Source organism: Meles meles, chromosome 18 (assembly GCF_922984935.1).
Source record: "Meles meles chromosome 18, mMelMel3.1 paternal haplotype, whole genome shotgun sequence".
NCBI classification, from domain to species: domain Eukaryota; kingdom Metazoa; phylum Chordata; class Mammalia; order Carnivora; family Mustelidae; genus Meles; species Meles meles.
In genome coordinates this window covers 9,545,407-9,563,749 of record NC_060083.1, presented here as the reverse complement: position 1 = coordinate 9,563,749, position 18,343 = coordinate 9,545,407, and the positions used below count along the sequence as shown (strand labels likewise).

General features: G+C 62.4%; 2 protein-coding genes across 4 annotated transcripts; one reads left to right on the top strand and one right to left on the bottom strand.

Annotated features, from left to right (window-relative positions):
- Positions 1–69: 69 nt before the first annotated feature.
- On the bottom strand, positions 70–14,321 carry ZBTB4 (zinc finger and BTB domain containing 4). 3 transcript variants are annotated; one of them, XM_045984682.1, is made up of 5 exons: positions 14,163–14,321; positions 6,538–6,628; positions 6,220–6,289; positions 4,687–5,774; positions 70–3,992 (listed from the first exon to the last, which is right to left on the bottom strand). In XM_045984682.1, exons 4-5 carry the CDS (start codon positions 5,763–5,765, stop codon positions 2,036–2,038), a joined length of 3,036 nt encoding a protein of 1,011 aa, XP_045840638.1. In that variant the 5' UTR covers positions 5,766–5,774; positions 6,220–6,289; positions 6,538–6,628; positions 14,163–14,321; the 3' UTR covers positions 70–2,035. The 3 variants fall into 3 exon arrangements, with proteins under 3 accessions (XP_045840638.1, XP_045840640.1, XP_045840639.1); XM_045984684.1 differs by having other exon boundaries at positions 6,538–6,619; positions 14,163–14,308; XM_045984683.1 differs by lacking the exon at positions 6,538–6,628 and having other exon boundaries at positions 14,163–14,316.
- A 1,497-nt stretch (positions 14,322–15,818) lies between these two features.
- On the top strand, positions 15,819–17,986 carry SLC35G6 (solute carrier family 35 member G6). Its single transcript, XM_045984686.1, has one exon. It carries the CDS (start codon positions 15,955–15,957, stop codon positions 16,993–16,995), a length of 1,041 nt encoding a protein of 346 aa, XP_045840642.1. The 5' UTR covers positions 15,819–15,954; the 3' UTR covers positions 16,996–17,986.
- The last annotated feature ends 357 nt before the right edge of the window (positions 17,987–18,343 follow it).

Here is an 18,343-nt window from a genome sequence, read left to right as displayed (position 1 = left end):
CAAGGCTTCTGTCTCTCTTGTGGTTCCGCTGTGTGTGTGTGCGTGTATGTGTGTGTGTGTATATATGTGTGTATATATATATATATAAAATTTGTGTGTAGATATATATATATATATGTATTCTTTATTATGTTTTTTTTTTCGCAGTTTTTCTAAAGTGCCAGAAACGAGATTTGTGGGAACTTTTTAGTGATTTTTTTTTTTTTTTGCATTTTCCCATTTTAAGCATTTTGCCCCCTTAAAAATTGGAACTTGGTACATTCAGTAGGAAACTCCACTCGGACTGTGGCCAAGACCAGGAAAAGTGCAAAGAGACCGAGGAGGAGAGAAGGAATGACACTCCTCCATGGTTAACATTCAGGAGCCTGTCAAAAACCTCCCCCTTCTTATCGGAGGGTAAGACGAGGCAGGAGGATGCTCCTGGTCCTTCCCCCAAGCTCACCTCCCTCCAAAAGCCATGATCTTGCTTTTTCAGCCGAGAAAGAGGGCAGCCATCTTGGCCCCGGAAAACAGTAGCTGGGATAAAGCTCCCATCTAAATGGTGGCAGCCTTTCCCCTTTTTAAACTGCACTCCTCTAATTCCCATTTACCAGATTTGCTCCCCCAAACTGGCTCTCCCCTTATGAGCTGTTTTTTTTGGGGGGGTGGGTGGGTTGGGAAACGTTCATCCAATCACAGAGTGGGGATGCCCGGTCGTCAAAGAGAATTAGGAGCAAACATTTCTTCAACTCCCCCGCTGGAAGGAAACATATGGACCCCTGACCAGGGTTAACTAGTGCAAATTAGGGATTAGGGACTGTTTAAGGTCCCTGCACCCCATCCCTAGGCTGGGATCTTTGGGTGTGGGGAACTGAGTCAAAGATGGGGTGTAAGGTGCTATTCTGGAGGAAAAGTTGGTGGGGATACCCCAAAGCCCACCAAGGGAGTAGGATGGTTCCCCAAAAACCACCTGGAGTGAATGGTGAGGAAACGACACTGGGGAAGATGGAGGTACAGGTAAGGATGGGAGGTCATGTGCAAATCTTGGGCTTACCCACCCATCCAACCCCCATCACTTTTCTGGCTATTTGGTCTAGTCTGGGAGAAACCATCAGGAAGCAAAAAAAAAAAAAAAAGGGGGGGGAGAAAGTAGATTCCCTTCCCCACCCCATATGGAGCTCCTCCCCCCTGACCCCCAAATCTGATTTAGCCCAGAAGAGGCCATAGGTAGAGGCAGGAAGAGGTGCGATCTGCTCACCTCTTTGCCTTGGAAGAATCTGGGCCTCACTGGATTTGGGGGTCAAGACAGGGCCAAGATTCGTGCTGCCCTGGGCTGGGAAATTGCTCAGCCGTGGAACAGATGCATAGCCCTCCCGGCAACACCTCCTTGACCTGAATCGGAAGAGGCCATCTCCAGAGTAGGAGAGCGAGGAGCAATATGGAAGACCCAAAGGCATGGGAGCCCAGGAAGGCATGGCATCGTCACGTGAAGGAGACAGGGATGCAGAAACCCACCCCTGGGGAGAATGGAACCAGAAGCCATGCTCCCAGGTGGGCGGGGGTCAGGTATCACAATGGTCTGGTCCAGGCCCTGGGCCACGAAGAATGGAATGTGCTAGGAAGCGTCTAGGCAGGGGCTTAGAGAAAGCTTCAGAATGAGGGGAGGTCACTAGGAGAGAGAGATGGTTTCCCCCCGGGTTTACGAATCAGGAGGGTGGGTTAGACATTCAGAGCTGGTGGGGGCCGTGAGTAGAGATTCATGTAAGTATATTGCTCAGTTGCCCCGAGGGCTGGAGAAAGGATGGGAGCTGGCCCTGCCCCTCACGGAGGCCATTCCCTGGAGAACTGAGAGGGGAACCACCCAAGATCCCTTCCCAGGAGATGGGAAAACTACAGTCTCACACAAAGCAGCCTGACCCCTGAGCTCCAGGGGCCCCCAAGTCCCTGCACAAGAGTGTGGAGGGGCTCCCAAGGGGCAGGGAAGCCAGGGAGCTGGTAGTGGCAGGGGGTTCAGGGAGGGTGGCATCTGGTGAAAGGGGGGAGGGGGGCCCAGAGCTCACCCCACATCTCCCTTCTGGGTTCTCTCAAGCCCTGCCCTTTCCCCTTCTCCCTTAGGGGGGACTGGTGGGGGAAGAGTCGGGGGAGGTGGGGTTGGGGGAGTAGGGGGCGCGGCTTGAGGATTGACTGCGTAGCCAAAGACCCCCGGAAGGAAGGGCAGGGCCCCCCCACCCTTCTCATCAGGTAGGACCATGTTAAGAGCAACTGGGAGAGCAGCCAGGTTGCTGAAGTTGTAAGGGTAGGCGGCAAGGAGCTGGGGGCCATAGACGAGCGGGTAGGGTTCTGGGTAGAAGGTGACTTTGGCAGCCCCCATCCCCTCCACGCGGTCCCCCTCCCCAGCGCCCACCGGCCCCTCGCTGCCAGCTTTGCTCCTCCCGCCGCCAGGTTCCCTGCCGCTCCCGATCAGAGCTAGGGGAAATTCCTGCACCGGCGGATAGGCATAGGCGCCCCCTCCCGCCACCAGCGGGGGCTCCTCACCCCCCGAGATGACAGGGTCCTGCAGAGAGGCGGCCTCGGGCGCTCCCTCCGCGCCAGCCGCGGCGCTCCCGCCCCCCGCCTCCCCGCTGGACGAGGACACCTGCATCTCTTGGGGGGCCTCCTCCTTGACATCCGCGGCTCTGGCGCCAGCGCTGCCCTTGGAGTAGGCGATGACGGGCGTGGGGGTGCCCCCGGGCCGCTCGGCCGCGTGCCTCTGCCCGTGGCGGCTCAGGGCGGCCGCCGTCTTGCACACCTTGGCGCAGTGCGGGCAGGCGAAGCGGCTGGAGGGCCTGCGGCCGCCGCGGACCCCGTGCGCGCCGCCGCCGTGCGCCTCCTGGTGCTTGCGCAGCTTCCGCACGGTGGCGAAGGTCTGGGCGCAGTCCCCGCAGCGGTGCCTCCGCTCGGCCCGGGCGCGCCCCGCGGGGCCCTCGGCGGCCGGCGCGTCCTCCCAGCTCCTGCGCTCCGGCTTCTGCCTCCAGCGCGGCGGCCGGCGGCCTCGGGGCAGCGCCCCGCCCCCGCCGCTGCCCGCGCCCGCCGCCCCGGCCTTGCGCTTGGGCTTGTAGGAGTAGTAGGGCCGCCAGAGCTGGTCCTCCCCGCCGGCCCGCGATTCCTCCTCGTCGTCGTCGTCCTCGTCGTCGTCGTCGTCCTCGTCGTCGTCGTCGTCCTCGCTCTCCTCCACCTCCTCCCCGCTCAGCTCCCCGGGGCGCAGGTCAGTCTCTGAGATTCGGCGCTTGACAATGGCCTCCTCGCCGATGCGCACAGTGATCTGACACAGTGGAGGCGCGGCCTGGAGCTGAGAGGGGCCCCGGCCAGGCCCCGCAGGGGGACCCCCACCCCCGCCAATCCCGCCGGCTGGCTTGGCCGTGTAGGTCAGAGTCCTTCCAGCCCGTGGGTTGCGGCCCTTGGCCTCCTCCGTGGCGGTGGCCGGGCCCGCGGCGGTGGCCGGGCCGCCCGCGGTGGCGGGGCTGCTCGGCGTGGCTGCAGGTTGGGGGGGAGGCGGTGGGTACTCACGTTTTTTGGGGGGCCTCGGGGGCGCAGTGTAAGTGATGACCGAGGCGGCTTGGGCTCCCCCTGCGGTGGCCGGCCCTCCCCCAGGGCCACCACTGCTGCTGCGCCCGTGAACAATGACCGAGGGAGCAGGGTGGGCAAATGCGATGACGGAGGGCGGGGGGCCGGGCTGCGGGGCGGGAGGGGGCCCGGGCGGGGGGCTGGAAGGCATGGCTACCGGGGCCGGTGTGTTGAGGCTTGGAGAGAGGGGGGCGTCGGGGGCGGCCTGGCTGTAGGTCTTGTAGGGCCGCTTGGCGGCCCGCATGGGGAGCAGGCGGTATAGCTTGAGGGTATTAAGCTTGGGCTTGTAGCCTCCATTGGGCGTCTTCTCACTGGCTAAGAGCCCGGGGCTAATGCCGTGGAAGGCTCGCTGGTGGGTCTTCAGGTTATAGTAAGTGACAAAGGTCTCCCAGCAGAAGATGCACTGGTACCTGGGCCGGGACAGCAGGGAACAGGGTGGGGACGGAGACACGGGAGTCAGGGAGCCCCGAAGCCTGGTCTCAGCTGCCCGCATCGTGCACTCAGACCTACGACTCCCCCCCACCCCACCCCGGGCGCTTGCCCTCCTTTCATGCCGCTGGTCCCATCCTGCAAGCCTCCCGAGAGGTACAGTCCTAGCTCGGTGCCCCCACTGGCGGTGAGGTGGTGGGCCCCAGCGGGTCCGTCTGCGAACCGGGAATAATCACGCTCCTCGCCTAACCCCCGGAGCCTTCTCTGAAGTTCCACTGACGGATGGGGGTGTCTCAAGAGCAGGGACAGGTGGGGGAAAGACACCTTACAACTCCCCGTGGGCCTGCCTGCGCCCCCCACTGTCTCCTCCTATGGGGGCAGCTTCCTCTTCCCCCACTGGGGGACTCTCCCCACCACACCAGGCCCAACCCCAGGCACCCAGAGGTGCCAGTGAGCATCGGGGGAGGGAGAGCCCAGGCTGGAGCGAGGCGGCTGCACCTGCGACGAGGAGCGGGTGAGCAGGGGTAAGGGGGTGAGAGGGCAGGATTCCCGCGACTTACTGGGTCCAGCTCCTACCCTTCCACACCCCTGTAGTCTGCTGCCACGGCCCCACCCCTGCAGCCCGGCAGCCCCCCACCCTCCCCCACGGCCCGCCACACCTGGCGGGTGGCTCACCTGCGCTCCCCGGTGTGCCACACCTCGTGCTTGGTCCGGTACTCCGCCAGCGCGAACACCTTCTCGCAGTAGCGACACGGGTACTTCCTGCGCCACGAGTGCACGTTGCTGTGCCGCTTCAGGCTGGACAGCGTCACGTAGGAGCGCTCGCAGGCGGCGCACACGTATAGCACGTGGCCGCCCACCACCTTCACCACGTGCTCGGGGCCACCGCGGAAGCCCACCGGCGTCGGCAGGGCCGAAGCATCCACTCCGGCGGGACCACTGGGGGCCGAGCCCCCGGAGGCCAGCCCCGCAGACCCCCGGGTGCCGGCCCCTCGGCGGCACTGCGCCTCATGGGTCTGCAGCCGTTTGGGATGGATGAAGCTTTTCCCGCAGCGCGGGCAGGGGAGGGGCCGCCGGGACAGGGGGGCCTGTGAGTCAGAGGCCTGGGCCTCAGCCCGGTCCCCCTCCCACTCCCCGGCGGGCCTCGGCCCGGGCCCGAAGCTGTCGTCTTCAGGCTGCGAGGTGGCCATGGGCGCTGGGGCAGGAGGTACCCAGGCATCGCCTCCCTCCCCCAGGCCCTGCAGGCGGGAGATGCCCAGACGCCGCCCCAGAGCTCCGATCTCTGCCACCGCTGCCCCGTCCCCTCCGCCGCCAGGTAGAGCAAGCCGGGCGCTGTAGATGAAGTTGAGGACATCAGAGAAGGCAGCTGCGGGGACCCCTGGCAGCTCCAGGACCCGGGGTGGCGAGGAAGTGGGGGGTGAGGCCGGAGGGGGGGAAGAGGAGGAAGAGGAAGAAGAGGAGGAAGAAGAGGAGGAGGAGGAGGAGGAAGAGGAGGAGGAGGAGGCAGCTGTGGTGGCGGCCGGGTTGGGGGCAGGGCCCCCCGTAACTGGTGGGAGGGGGAGTGGAGCTGAAGCCAGCAGGGCCTCTCTGAAGAAGGGACTGGAAGCGGCCAGGACACTGCGGTGAGCAGGGAACTTGGTGTCTCCAGCTATGAGGGTGACGTCACAGAAGAGGCCTCGGAGCCGCTGCTCATTGAGCTGACGCAGGACTGCGGGGGCATGGGACGGGTCCGTCACCTCTGCTGGGGGGGGCATGGCGCCAGCCTGGACGGGGAGAAGAGGCCCGGGGAGGACGTCAGAGGCCCGGGGGAGGTGGGGAGGGCCTCTGACACCAGGGAGGTGACTTGGGAGGGCAGGGGGTGGGGGTCTGTTGGTCAGAGACTGGAGAAAGTGACAAATTTGCGGCCGCAGAAGGCAGGGGTTGACCTTAGCCACGCTCGCCTGGCCAGCATCCAGCCCTGGCGCGCCAAACACCGGGGGCTGGAGGAGGCCAGAGCCAGCTCAGGTCAAGATGAAGGTCATCAGGTCAAAGGCCCCAAAGTCGCAGCCCAGGGACGTCAGCAGTGGTCACCTCTCTCCCTCCGGGAAGAGGAGGACGCCTCGCACACAACTACTGACCACTTCGCAGGGCTCCGCAGCCTCGGAAAACTGCCCCGTGTCCGGCCCCCCCCCCCCCTTCCCCGGGCTGCGGGCCCTCGCGCCGCCTCACCTGAGGGCACAGCCAACATGGGGCAGAGCGGGGGAGGCTCAGCGAGTCCCTTCCACGGGGCCTCTTCCTTCTGGGGAGACACAAACCGCGTCCTCAGGAGCGGAGCTGGCAGGGAAAGGACCCCAGGAAGGCGGGGTGGCGCAGGACGTGGGGTCAAGGACTGCCGCCCGGGCTGCTGGGCTGACCCCCTCCCGGGGGCCCGTCCGGTTCCGGGTTGCTGCCTCCGGCCCGAGCTGGAGGTCACACTCTTCGGTGCGCAGCCCTGTTCTGCCGGCCCGAGAAGCACCAGCACGAGACAATCTGCGCGTTTCGATTCACCTCCACGCGACACAGCAGCGTAGCGCAGTCCCATAGGTCCAGGGAAGCCTCTTGGATCGCTCTCAAGTCGCTTTGGCCCAATCTTCCGGGGCTCAAAGAAAATCAAAGATTTGCATGTTGTCTTTCATTATAATCGCCTCATTTGCATATCAAAACAGATTTCCTAGAGCTTTTTTATTGGGCCCAACTGCCAGACAGTGGATCTAGCAGAGGACCTGCACGCACACCCACACGCACACCCACACACACACAAGCACGCCCCAGCCCCCTGTATCCTGGAGGAGCTTTCTGGTGCCTGGGGACCAGCAGAGACCACAGACTGACTGAGACATACATACGCCAGCTTGTTCCCGTCTTGGGAGGGCACAGGAAAGGCCACCAGAGCCAGCACGAAGCAGCTTGGGTCCCTCTCCTTACTCTGAACGCTGGTGGCTTTGGGACTTTGGCTTAAAAAGGAGGAAGGGAAACACAACCCCTGAGCTCAGCTCTTGCTAGGGGGCCCTCCGAAAGGAACAGCGGGCGAGCCCGATGTGAGCTGTGGCAGTCACTGCACAGAAAGCCCCGCACAGCCACTTCCCCGGTCGTGGACACCCTCGGGACTCTGGGGTCCCATTTCTCAGCGGAAGATCTGGGTTCCCGGGTCATACAGTCCCACACAGCTGGGAGTAACGGGGGCCTGCTGAGCACAGGTCCCTCTCGTCCAATGTCCAGGAAACCCCAGAACCCTCTCCTTCCCCACGCCCCGGGCCACACTTGCCCTCTGAGCTACCCTGCAGCAGGAGTTCCTCATAAATCCCCCCTTTCCACCAAAACCCGTCTGTTAGTCATACTCTCTGGGCCACAGGCCTCCCTGCCACGACCCATGTCATATTCCCGAAAAGACGGCTCTGATTCCTCTCCTGGAGCAGGAGGAAGGTGGCAAAGAGGGGTGCTGTTCAAAAGCTCCAATACCCCAAGTGCGAGGCACACACCAGCATGGGTCAGGTGTTCCCCCAATCTGCTGGATCGCAGGTGGGCCGGGAATCCTACAGAAGCTGCCCCGCGTGCAGGCCTGTGTGCAGTTCTGGGGGTAGAGTGAGGAAAGAGGGAGAGGGCTCCCCCCTTCCTGGGCCGCTGGGACCCCCAAGAGCTAAGTGCTTCACTCCCATGACCCTCCGCTCCTCGTCACCATTCTAAAGGGAGTGACTCAGCTTCCCCATCATAGAGGTTTTATTTTTAAGTCCTCTCCACTCCCAACATGGGGCTCGAACTCACAACCCTGAGGTCAAGAGTCGTGCGCTCCACTGACTGAGCCGGCCAGGTGCCCCAGCTTCCCATTTTAAACGGACAGCCTGGGGGGCTCAGTCGGTTGGGCGTCCGCCTTCGGTTCAGGTCATGATCCCGGGGTCCTGGGATCGAGCCCCGCACTGGGCTCCCAGCTCAGCAGGGAGCCTGCTTCTCCCTCTGCCTGCTGCTTCCCCTACTTGTGCTCACTCTCTCACGTGCTCTCATTAATAAATAAAATCTTAAAAAAAAAAAAGGGGGGACAGCCTGAAGCTTGAGATGCCGGGTAGCTGGCCCAAGAATGTGTGACCAGCTAGTAGCCTGGCTGGGGTCTGATATGGGGAAGTCCAGCTAGGAAGCCCGTTTTCTTCACTGGAACCGTGGTTCGCCAGGAAGGACAGGTTTCTAGCTGTGATATTGTGACCCTGTAGGAAATAGGCATATTTGGTCTGCATCCCCATTCCTGACACAGTGCTCCTAAAATTCTCATAATTTCCCAAGTGATAGAGGGGCTAGGAGCACCTTTTGCGCTAATATCTGGTCTTTGACCCTGGTCCCCGACACAGAACTCCTAAATCCTCTGGCATTTCCTCCGTGACAGGAGCATCTCTTGTTCTCAGTGAGGTGACCTGGGTGGTCTCCTGGAGAGTTTCAGGGTGAGGGCAGGTCACCCCCAAGACCTAGCCACGTTTAGAAGCTCGGGGCTTTCAGCTCACCGCCATCCTCCGAGGAGGGGACAGGGGCAGGGGACGGAGTTCATAACTGCCCACGCCTACGTGACGAAGCCTCCACCACGGGGTTCGGAGAGCTTCTGGGTCAGTGGCCGCATTCACCTGCCAGGAGGGCAGTGTACCCCAACTGGCGGAGACAGGAGGGCCTGAGCTCAGGACCTTTCCAGATTTCAGCATTTGTAGCTTGTCATTTGGCTACAATATTATCATGCAGTTATCATGCAGTAAACCAGTCAACCGAAGTAAGCATCTCTCTCAGTCCTACCGGCCATACTAGCAAATTCTCGAAGCTAAAGAGAGGGTCATAGGGAACCCCAAATATAGCTGGTCGGCCAGAAGTATGGGAGGCCTGGACTCACGGCTGACATCTGGAGCAGGCCGGCTCAGGGGACTGAGTCCTTAATCTGCGGGATCGGACTGTACCTCCGGAGAGACAGTGTCAGAATCGAGTCGAATTGTGGGACCCCCAGCTGGCGCCCGAGAATTGGTCTGTGTGAGAAAACCCCCCACGTTTGTTCTCAGAAGTAGATAAGTAGTTCTCTAGTAGAGAACCAGTGCTGTTTTGTTTGTTTGTTTTAACAGCACTCGCTATTAACCCATTTACCTGCCCATCTAGTACCTTTTGTGAAAATCATGAAAATCAGAGGAAGGGAAAAAAATTCGAGGAGGGACCCTTTCCTCCGGAGGTAGCAGGCCTGCCCGAGGGCGCACAGCAGAGGCTCACCTCTAGCGCCCGCTCCCCGTCGGCCAGGCCTGCCCACCTGCTCGGGCACGTGGCCTTGGCGCCTACCGCCCCGTGGCTGGCTGCTGACCGCCAAGGTACCTGCACGAGGCCTGTCAGGGCTCCTGAGAACCACGGAGGTCCGAAGCCCGCCCGGCCCTCAGAGATCCCCCAGAAACATCCTCATCGCGGTCCCTGTAGCTGTCATTTAGGAAATCCTTGTGTGACGAGCACAGTGCAAAGCATTTTATCTGCATCGACTCATGTCAACACTCAGCAGGACCCCGGACAGCCATAGTGCGGTCTGTCATGGACCCCACAGTACAGATGAGTAAACGGAGGCTTGTGGTGCGCCAAACTCCTCGCCGGAAAGGGGAGACGATGCAGTGGTGGGGCGATCGGACGCCCCCACCCCGTCTCGCTGCTAACCAAGCCGGGGTCGGGACCCAGCTCGCCAGAGTTCAACTGCCCATCGCTGGCAACTACCCTATGGGGTTTTACAGGAGGTGAAGACAGGAGTTTTGTGAGCCTGGGCAAGTTCCCTAACCTCTCTCTATCTCAGTTTCTTTGTCTGTAAGGTGGGATAATGAGTCGTTCGATTCGGAGGGCTGTCTGTAGCGATCAAGCGAGCTCCTGACGGGGAGTACCTAGTACAGTACTTGGTACTCGGTTAAGTGCTCAGCAAACGCTATAGCTCTTATTATTATCGTGGAACTCAGTCCCGGAAAGTAGTGGGGGGATGTGGTAAAGAAGAGGAGGCAGAAATCAAGCTCAGGGCAGGTTGGTGGCTCTGTGGTTTTTCATTTTTTATTTGTTTTCACAGTTTCCCTGTTCTTGACTGGCTATGTGACCTGAGAAGTATGACGGAGGGGGGGCTCTGAGCGCCTCCTGCTGTTCCCTCTGCCTGAAATGTTCTTCCTCAGATAGCCCCACGCCTCGCTGCCCCACCTCCTTGAAGCCTTGCCCCAAGTCCCCTTCTCCAGGAGGCCTTCCTGGCGGCCTGCATCTCCCTACACTTCTAGCCTTCTCCTCTCCTTTCCTCCTCGGCACTTAGCGAAACATACTGCGTGCTCACTGCTATCACTGAGGCTGAGACCAGGGCCCCGTATGTCATGGGAGAGTTCAAAAACATTTGGGGGAATGAATGGATCTGTCTCCTTCAAAGTCATCCCGGGGTCTGTCTGCCCTCTGGAAGGACGCCAGCCTCAGTGCCGGACGGACCGGCCAGCAGCTGGAGAGGAAGAGGATGACACGACCACGATCGAGGCATGTACACTTTGCCCGATATGCTCCCAGGGTTTTTGCATGGATTGTCGCACCACACGATTTCCTCTAAGGTTGGTATTTGTATCATCCCAATTTTACAGATCCGAAAATTGAGACTTGTGGGGCGGGGGGGGGGGCGGGAATGCCCTGCTGAAGGTCATGTAGCACGTGAGCACCAGAGTCAAAATCCAGACCCGGGCTCGTGTGAACCCGGAGATGAACTCTTTCCCCTCTGCCAGACCTCTGGATCCTGCTCTGAAGGGCCTGCGGGCGGCCAGCGGGTGACAGACATCACCACTAAGGTCTCACGTGCTAAGCCCTAACTGTGTCACGTCTGACTCCACCCTTTCCTTGGCTCCCCCGCGTCCAGCCCTCACCAGGCTGGTTGGATCGGCCGCCAGGCTGGGGAATGGCTCTGGAAGCCTTCCCTTCCACCCACCTCTGGCCCCTGGACTAGCTCAGGCCTTTGTTAACACTCGCCTGGCTCAAGGTTAGTCCCCTGCCTCCGGGCCTACCTACTGGCATCCAGCCCTCCTCTTGCTAAGGGTCCCTGTCCCCAGCCAGCTCAGGCCCTGTGGGCCCTGGGCTGAAAACCTTCACTGGCCCCCACTCACTCGGGGGTAAAATTCAGACGGCTCAGCCAGCCATTCAAGGGTCCAGTTCCAATCTTACTCTCCAATTCTGCCTTGTGTTAGACTCCCTTCAGGCACCTGGGGGGCTCTCCCACCTAACGTGCCCCCCCCCCAGCCCCCTGTCTTCCTTTGCCTGCGCCGGCTCTCCTGCCAGAGACAAAACCTCTCCCAACCTCTTCCCCGAAGCCCTCCAAAATGTAATTCAAATGTCACTTCTGCCGTGGCCCTCCCTGACCCACAGGCCAAGGACAGTCTCTCCTGTGCCTAGCTAACCAACACGGGGTACCCCTGTGGCCAGCACCCAGCACCCCACTGTAAGTCCTCACTGCCTGGGCTAGGACTCCCCGCATCATTGTCAAAGCACGCCGGTCTTCTGAGACAGCCTGGTACAGGTGCGAGCTTCTGCAGAAACGGGGGAGAAGTGTGTGTGTGTGTTGGGGGGTGCGCAGAGAGGCCCGCAGAAAGCTTTATTCAGAAACGCAGCAGAGAACGGCCTGGAAGAGCACAGAATCTAGAGCTTTCTCTCTTACCAGCAAGGTGGCTTTGAGCAAATGACTTAACTTCTCTGGGTTCAGCTGTCTTCATTGGAAAAAGGGAGATGATTCGAACACCTCCTTCCACGGGGTGTTGCAAAGAGTAAATGAATGAGGACGTGGAAAAGCACGGAGAGCAAGGCCCGGGACACTGTGCGTGCTCGATCCGAGTTCTCTGCCATTGCTATGGGCCCGGCCCTGAGAAGGGGCTCTACGGGGGGCTGGCACGGGCAGAGCCCCCAGACTGGAGCTGCCTCCCAGGCACATTTCCCATGTGCCACTTACGTCGTTGTCAGAAGACAGGCAGGGCAGGTATCAAGCCCCGTGTTACGTATGAGGAACCGAGGCTCCCTCAAGGCCAGAACCCCTCAGTTCTAGTCCAGGCCCCCTCCCCTCCAGCAGGCCATAATGGACCCACTGTGTCGGCCTCCCACAGCGGCCAGCAGCCCCCACTCCCATGGCACCGAAGGGCCTGGCCCCAGTACCCTCCTCATCCCCTCCCTGCCCAGTACGTAACCCCCCCCTCCCCCAGCCAGGCCAGGCGCAGCACACACCTCTCACTCCTGCACACACACACACGCACACACACACACGCACACACACACACACACACACACAGGTGAGGAAAACCTGTTCTGAGCAATCTGCCTCGTGAGTGAATTCCATTCCCAGACCCCTCCACAGGGGCAGGAGCGGCCCCGTGTGCGTCACAGAAGAGCAGGAAAAGCAGAGGTACGGGGGGGGGGGGGGGGGGGGGGGGGGGGGGCAGAGAGGAGGGTGAAGCCGGAGGAGGGGACTGAAAACTTCGTGTTTCTTTTTTCCATGTCAGTGACAAGAGTCACACCCGGCCTTTACGTAAACACGGCCAAGAAGCCACCCGGGGCCAAGCTTGGTTTCCTTGCCACCGCCAGGCCTCTCCTCCCGGTGACCCTGACACGGACCCCGCACAAAGAGCGGCCGGGCCACCCCAACAACACCCAGGCCTCCCGCCCGCTGCCCTTGCTCTGCCCCATATTTATCTCGCCGCCTCCTTCGTAGCAGATCCCCACGGCAGCCCCACACGGCCGCTCGGCCGCACGGAAGGCAGGCACGCACACGCAGCTCGCGCCTGATCTCCCGGGGCTGAGGCCCACATTGCCCTTGTCACGCCACCTCCCTCCCCACAAGTGTTTTCTGACCGGCTCGCCTCCCAGCCCCACAGCACGGACAGGCTCCCACAAACAACGTCACAAAAGAATCCCATGGAGAATGTTACAGACACACAACCTTGCCCTCGCCTGGCTGCCCACGATCCCATAAACACAACCTGTACGTTCCCCCAGCCCGGGGCCCGCGGCCCCCGCAAGTACCTGGGACACACCCTGGGGGCTTCTCACTTGCCACAGATCCTGGGGACCTGAGTTCTAGACCTGCTTCGCCCCCACCATGCAGCTCACTCAACACGCAGACCCACAAACGCTGCAGGCGGGCCATCCTCGCCAACACGGGGCCACACCTCAGCAGGGCACACAGAAAGGGGACCCGGACGGGACACCTTCCGACGCAGAGGTACACAACAGACCCCTCCGGACGGGCACATACCCGCCTCCCGCAGGTGCCCTCCACAGCACATACCCTAACCACGCCAGCTGCGCAGAAAACAACAGTTCATGATAGTTCATGTGTGCTGGAAAACACATGCCAGCAGCAAACATACATGAAACCACACACCTGACAAACTCCGCATGGACTGTGCCCTCTTTCCGATGCGGACCTGTCACGCAGAGCCACAGGGCCACCTCTTGTAATTCTGCCCCACACCCCTGGACACCCCTCCACCAGGCTCTCTGTCCCCCTGGCTCAGGGAGGGCCCGACCCGAACCCCTGGCCACCGGACCAGCAAACGGTGGTGCCCGGGGAGAGGTTTACCTTAACCCACAACACAGCAGGAGACACACAACCTCCGGGACTCACAGTCACAACCCTGCCCCGACGGCACGGCGGCTCCGGGGCCCCTGCTCGCCCTGCGCACCCCGCACACCCCAACTCCGGGGCGCTGGGCGGCCCACCCCTCCCCCTCTCTGCCTGGCTCCTACGCCATCGCCCTCCCAGCAGCTTGCAGCGCCGGCCCGGGCTCCCTCCCGCCCCACCCCACCCCCAACCTGCCCCACGGAGGGGTGGGGGGCGCCGGGCTGCACAATTAACCCTTCGGGAGGGAAGGGAGCGCGACCCCCTCCCCGGCCCTGGGCCATCGCGCCCCCGGGCCGCCGCCGGGTCGGACGCCTCACCGGGGCCCCCTTAGTCGCCCCCCAGCGCCGCGCGCGCCTGGAGGCGGGGCCAGACTCAGCCCCCGACCCCTGAGCCCCCAGGTCAACCCCAGAGGGGAGCGGTCGCGGCGCGGGGCGCGGCCCGGGCCCCCGCGGCGCCGGGCAGGCGGGGAGGGGGCCCGGCTGTTGGCTCCGGTCCGCCCTGGCCCTGCCCGGTTCGCCCCGGGGCCCACCTGACTGCGATGGCGCCGCGTCCGCCAGGCCCGGCTCATCCCCGTGGCCGCCCCCGGCCGCTCCGGTTTCGCCCGCCTCCAGCTCCGGCTCCGGCTCCGGCTCCGGCTCCGGCCCCGGCCCCCCCAGCGCCCGGCCCCGGCCCGGCCCCGCCGCCGCCGCCGCCGCCGCCGCCGCCGCCGCTGACATCATCGGCTCCCCCCGCCCCGGTCCTACCCCCACCCCCACCCCCGGAAACAGTACCCCCCCAGCGCCGCCGCCGCCGAGAGGAGGCCGGCGCAGCGCAGCCGACACCGACGCAGGGCTCCGGGCTCAGGCTCTGGGGAGAGTGCGCCCGACGGCCTCGGCCCGGACGGATCCCGGGACGGAAACGGCGCCGCGCCGCGCCGGGCCGCGAGACCGGTGGACCCCGAGCGGGCGCGGGTCTGGCCGCGGCACCCCCGCGGGCCCGCACGACCACCCACTCCCTGGCAAAGGGACGCCCCACCCCCCACCCCGCGCCCTGCACGCCCTTCACTCGGCGGGGCCCAGCGCCCAGGGCAAGCACACCCTCTCCGCAGACACACAACATGGCAGGCTCCCGATCCGGCCCAGTGGGACCCGCAAACCGAGGCTCAGCACACTCACAGGGCGGCCCTGGACACACGCACATGCCCACCCCCCCCCCCCCCAGAAAGGCGCAGAGCCCCCCACCAGGCTGCAGGCCAGGCAGGCCCCAGCCAGACAGAAATGACTACCGGTGCAGATGAACACGCAGCTCGAATTCTGTCCCCACCGGCAGAAACCTCCACATCTACACACTCGTGCATAAATGCAGAGGCCTTGGTGTGCGCCTCCTGGGACACCACCACCAACACACCAGGTGCGAGCACACACAGAAGAAACACGCATTCCTGAAACTCCGGAGGGACAGTCCCAGAGACTCCTCCCTGGCCTTCAAAAATTCAGAGCTGGGGAGACCCCGGAGCCAGCCCTCAGAGCTCCTTCCCGCAAAACCTTTCCGAAACAAGGTGAGACGTACATAAACAAAGTTACATAAAGCCAAAGACGTCTCATCACAGAGCTACTCAGAAGGAGGGAAAGAAAAAGAAAAAAAAGAAAAGGAATGAGACAATCTTTGGAGCCAGACAGACATAAAGCCAGCAGGGTTGGAAACAATGAGAAACTAGGCCCACCCCCACCTCAGGAAGGTTCCAGGGAAGAACCTCCCCCCCCCCCCCTCAGGAAGGTTCCAGGGAAGAACCCCACTCCCACTCCAGCCAGGTCACAAGGGCCGGAGCTCCGAAGGGCCCAGGGCCCCTGAGTCAGGAGTAGAGGAGGAAGTCCAAGGAAAGATGGTGAGTGTGGGGGTCAGGGAGGCATGGCCCCCTTCCCGGAGCTCCTGGCTGCTCCTTTTTGTCTCTTCCCCTCAAACTTTCCCAGCTGTCCTGGAGACACCCACAAATGAAACTCACAATGGTGTACCCAGGCGTCCGCGGAACCTGTGACATCACACCGACCCCCAGCATCTGAGGCTGCCTTCCCGTCCCCAAACCAACAGAGCCCCCCTGGGTCCTTTCTCTTCTCCTCCGAACAGCTTACCCAGAGAAACACGATACTCCGAGACCGCTTACCCCCTGCTTCCTGCTTTAGAGGCCCCCGGCCCGCGCTGTACCCCCTCATCCAGTTTCCGGCCCTTTCTAGCTCCCGAGGGTTCTCAGCAAGACAGCCTGACCCCACTACTGTCCCGTGAGGTCCCAGACCCCAGCCTGGCATTCACCCCACCCCCTGCTCCCCAGGGCCACGGCTGCCCTAATGCCCCAGCCCCTTTCTCCCCCACAGGCTGGCAATCACCCTTACTTCAACCTGCCCGACTTCACCCAGCCATCGCCGCCCTCCACTCCGGCCAGCCTCCCCCCGCACCAGCGCTGCCGGCCCTCCGACGCCACCAAGGGCCTGCTCGTGGCCCTGCTGGGTGGGGGCCTGCCTGCTGGCTTTGTGGGCCCCTTCTCCCGCATGGCTTACCAGGCCTCCCGCTTACCCTCGCTGGAGCTGCTCATCTGTCGCTGTCTCTTTCACCTCCCCATTGCCCTGCTACTGAAAGTGCGTGGTGACCCCCTCTTGGGACCTCCCGATGTACGGGGCCGGGCCTGCCTCCACGCCCTGCTCAACGTCCTCAGCATTGGGTGCGCCTACAGCGCGGTTCAGGTGGTGCCTGCTGGCAACGCAGCCACGGTCCGCAAGGGCTCGTCCACCGTCTGCTCTGCCCTCCTCGCCCTCTGCCTCGAGAGCCAGGGTCTCAGCGGCTACGACTGGTGTGGTCTGTTGGGCAGCACCCTGGGACTCATCATCATTGTGGGACCTGGACTAGGGACGCTGCAGGAGGGGACCACAGGCCTCTACACCGCCCTGGGCTACGTGCTCGCATTCCTGGGCGGCCTGGCACTGTCGCTGGGGCTCCTGGTCTATCGTTCCCTGGACTTCCCCTCTTGCCTGCCGACAGTGGCCTTCCTGTTTGGCTTGGTGGGGCTGGTGGGCTCGGTGCCAGGCCTCTTCATACTGCAGACCCCTGTACTGCCCAGCGATCCTCTGAGTTGGAGCTGTGTGGGGGCCGTGGGGATCCTCGCCCTGGTCTCCTTTGTGTGCGTGAGCTACGCAGTCACGAAAGCCCACCCCGCCCTGGTGTGCGCCGTCCTGCACTCCGAGGTGGTGGTGGCCCTGATGCTGCAGTATTACGTCCTCTACGAGACCGTGGCGCCTTCTGACATCATGGGGGCAGGGGTGGTGTTGGGCAGCATCGCCATCATCACGGCCCAGAACCTCAGCTGTGAGAGGGAAGGGCAGGTGGAGGAGTGAGATCCGACCGGAGAGCCTGGGGGTTGGGGGGGCAGGGGAAATAGAAGGAGGAGAGACTGGAATACAAACATGGGAGAAGCAGCGACCGGAAAAGAGCTGATACCGGAGAGGGACACCCCTTGGAGTCAGGGGTGGAGAGGGGCTCTGCCTAGAAGACCTGGAACAAGCGTGGGGACCAAAACACGAGGAGTCTAGGATGGGGCTTGGGGATCAGGGCATAACTACAGGGCAAGTGAGGTCGGAGGAGCCAACGGAGGGGCCGAAAGGCAGGCCCGCCATGAGCCATGGGGAGGATTTTTCCCTCAGCAGCAGAGAGAAGAGCATTGGGGCCAGAGTGTTTGGGGGCGCTTTCAGGCAAAGGGACAGAGCGAGCAGCTGGGGTCAGGGAGTGTGCCCCCCCCCCACGAGACACGGTTTCCTTCCCTCACGGTTATGCCTCCTCCCCCCGCCCCTGGGTGGTGACGTGACATTGACATCAAACAAGGATCACTCTGAATGTGGCTGTGCAGTTGGTGTCATCTCTGCTTTGGAAGGAGAGTGAAAGTCCTACTCCGCTCTCATTGGAGAATCCCTTGGGATCCCTGCTCCCCTCGCCCCGCCAATCTGGTTTCTGAAATATTCTGGAAGGGGGTAGGATTTCCTAACGTTCAGGCGCCTTGACCCTGAATCCCCCAGGACTTCTGTGTCCCGCCCCGTGGCTAATCTGCTTTTCCTGGATTGTCGCGGTCCCGTGATCTCTCCCGGACAGTGGCCAGCCTCCTTCCGGAGAAGGCCCCCTGAGCGGAGGCCTCTTCGAGCGGCTCGGGCCGGGGGCTCCCGGGCCAGAGTTCCGTACAGCGCTCCTTTGGAGGCCGGGAGGTGCCCACCCGTCCCAGGAGGCCGCTCGACAAATACCAGCTACTTCCGGACAAACGATTGGCCTCGCCATCTTGATCGGTTCATGCATATTCAGCGTGGCTACTGCATATTCATAACCAAGGACGGCCCCCGGCGCTCCCCCCTCCGGGAACCCTCAGGGGAGGATCTGGCCGGCCCCGCCTCCTTCATTACCGATTCGCAGAACAAACCATTTTCCAGCGGAGGGAAGGGGGGGAAATATTCATGGGAGACTTTTGCTGAGGACGAAAGCACGGTCCAAACTAGAATAAAAGCGGCCTGTATTCCACCTCGGTGCTTTAAACTTAAATCTCAGGGCGGGAGGGAGCAGAGCGGGCAGGCGGCGGGGTAAAATACGTTCCCCTCCCCCGCATCCCTTCTAAAGGTCGCCCAACCAGGGAGCCGGGGAGGGCCGACCAACGACTCGGGCGCGCGCTCCGTGCAGGCCGGCGCAGGCGACCCCGTAGCGCAA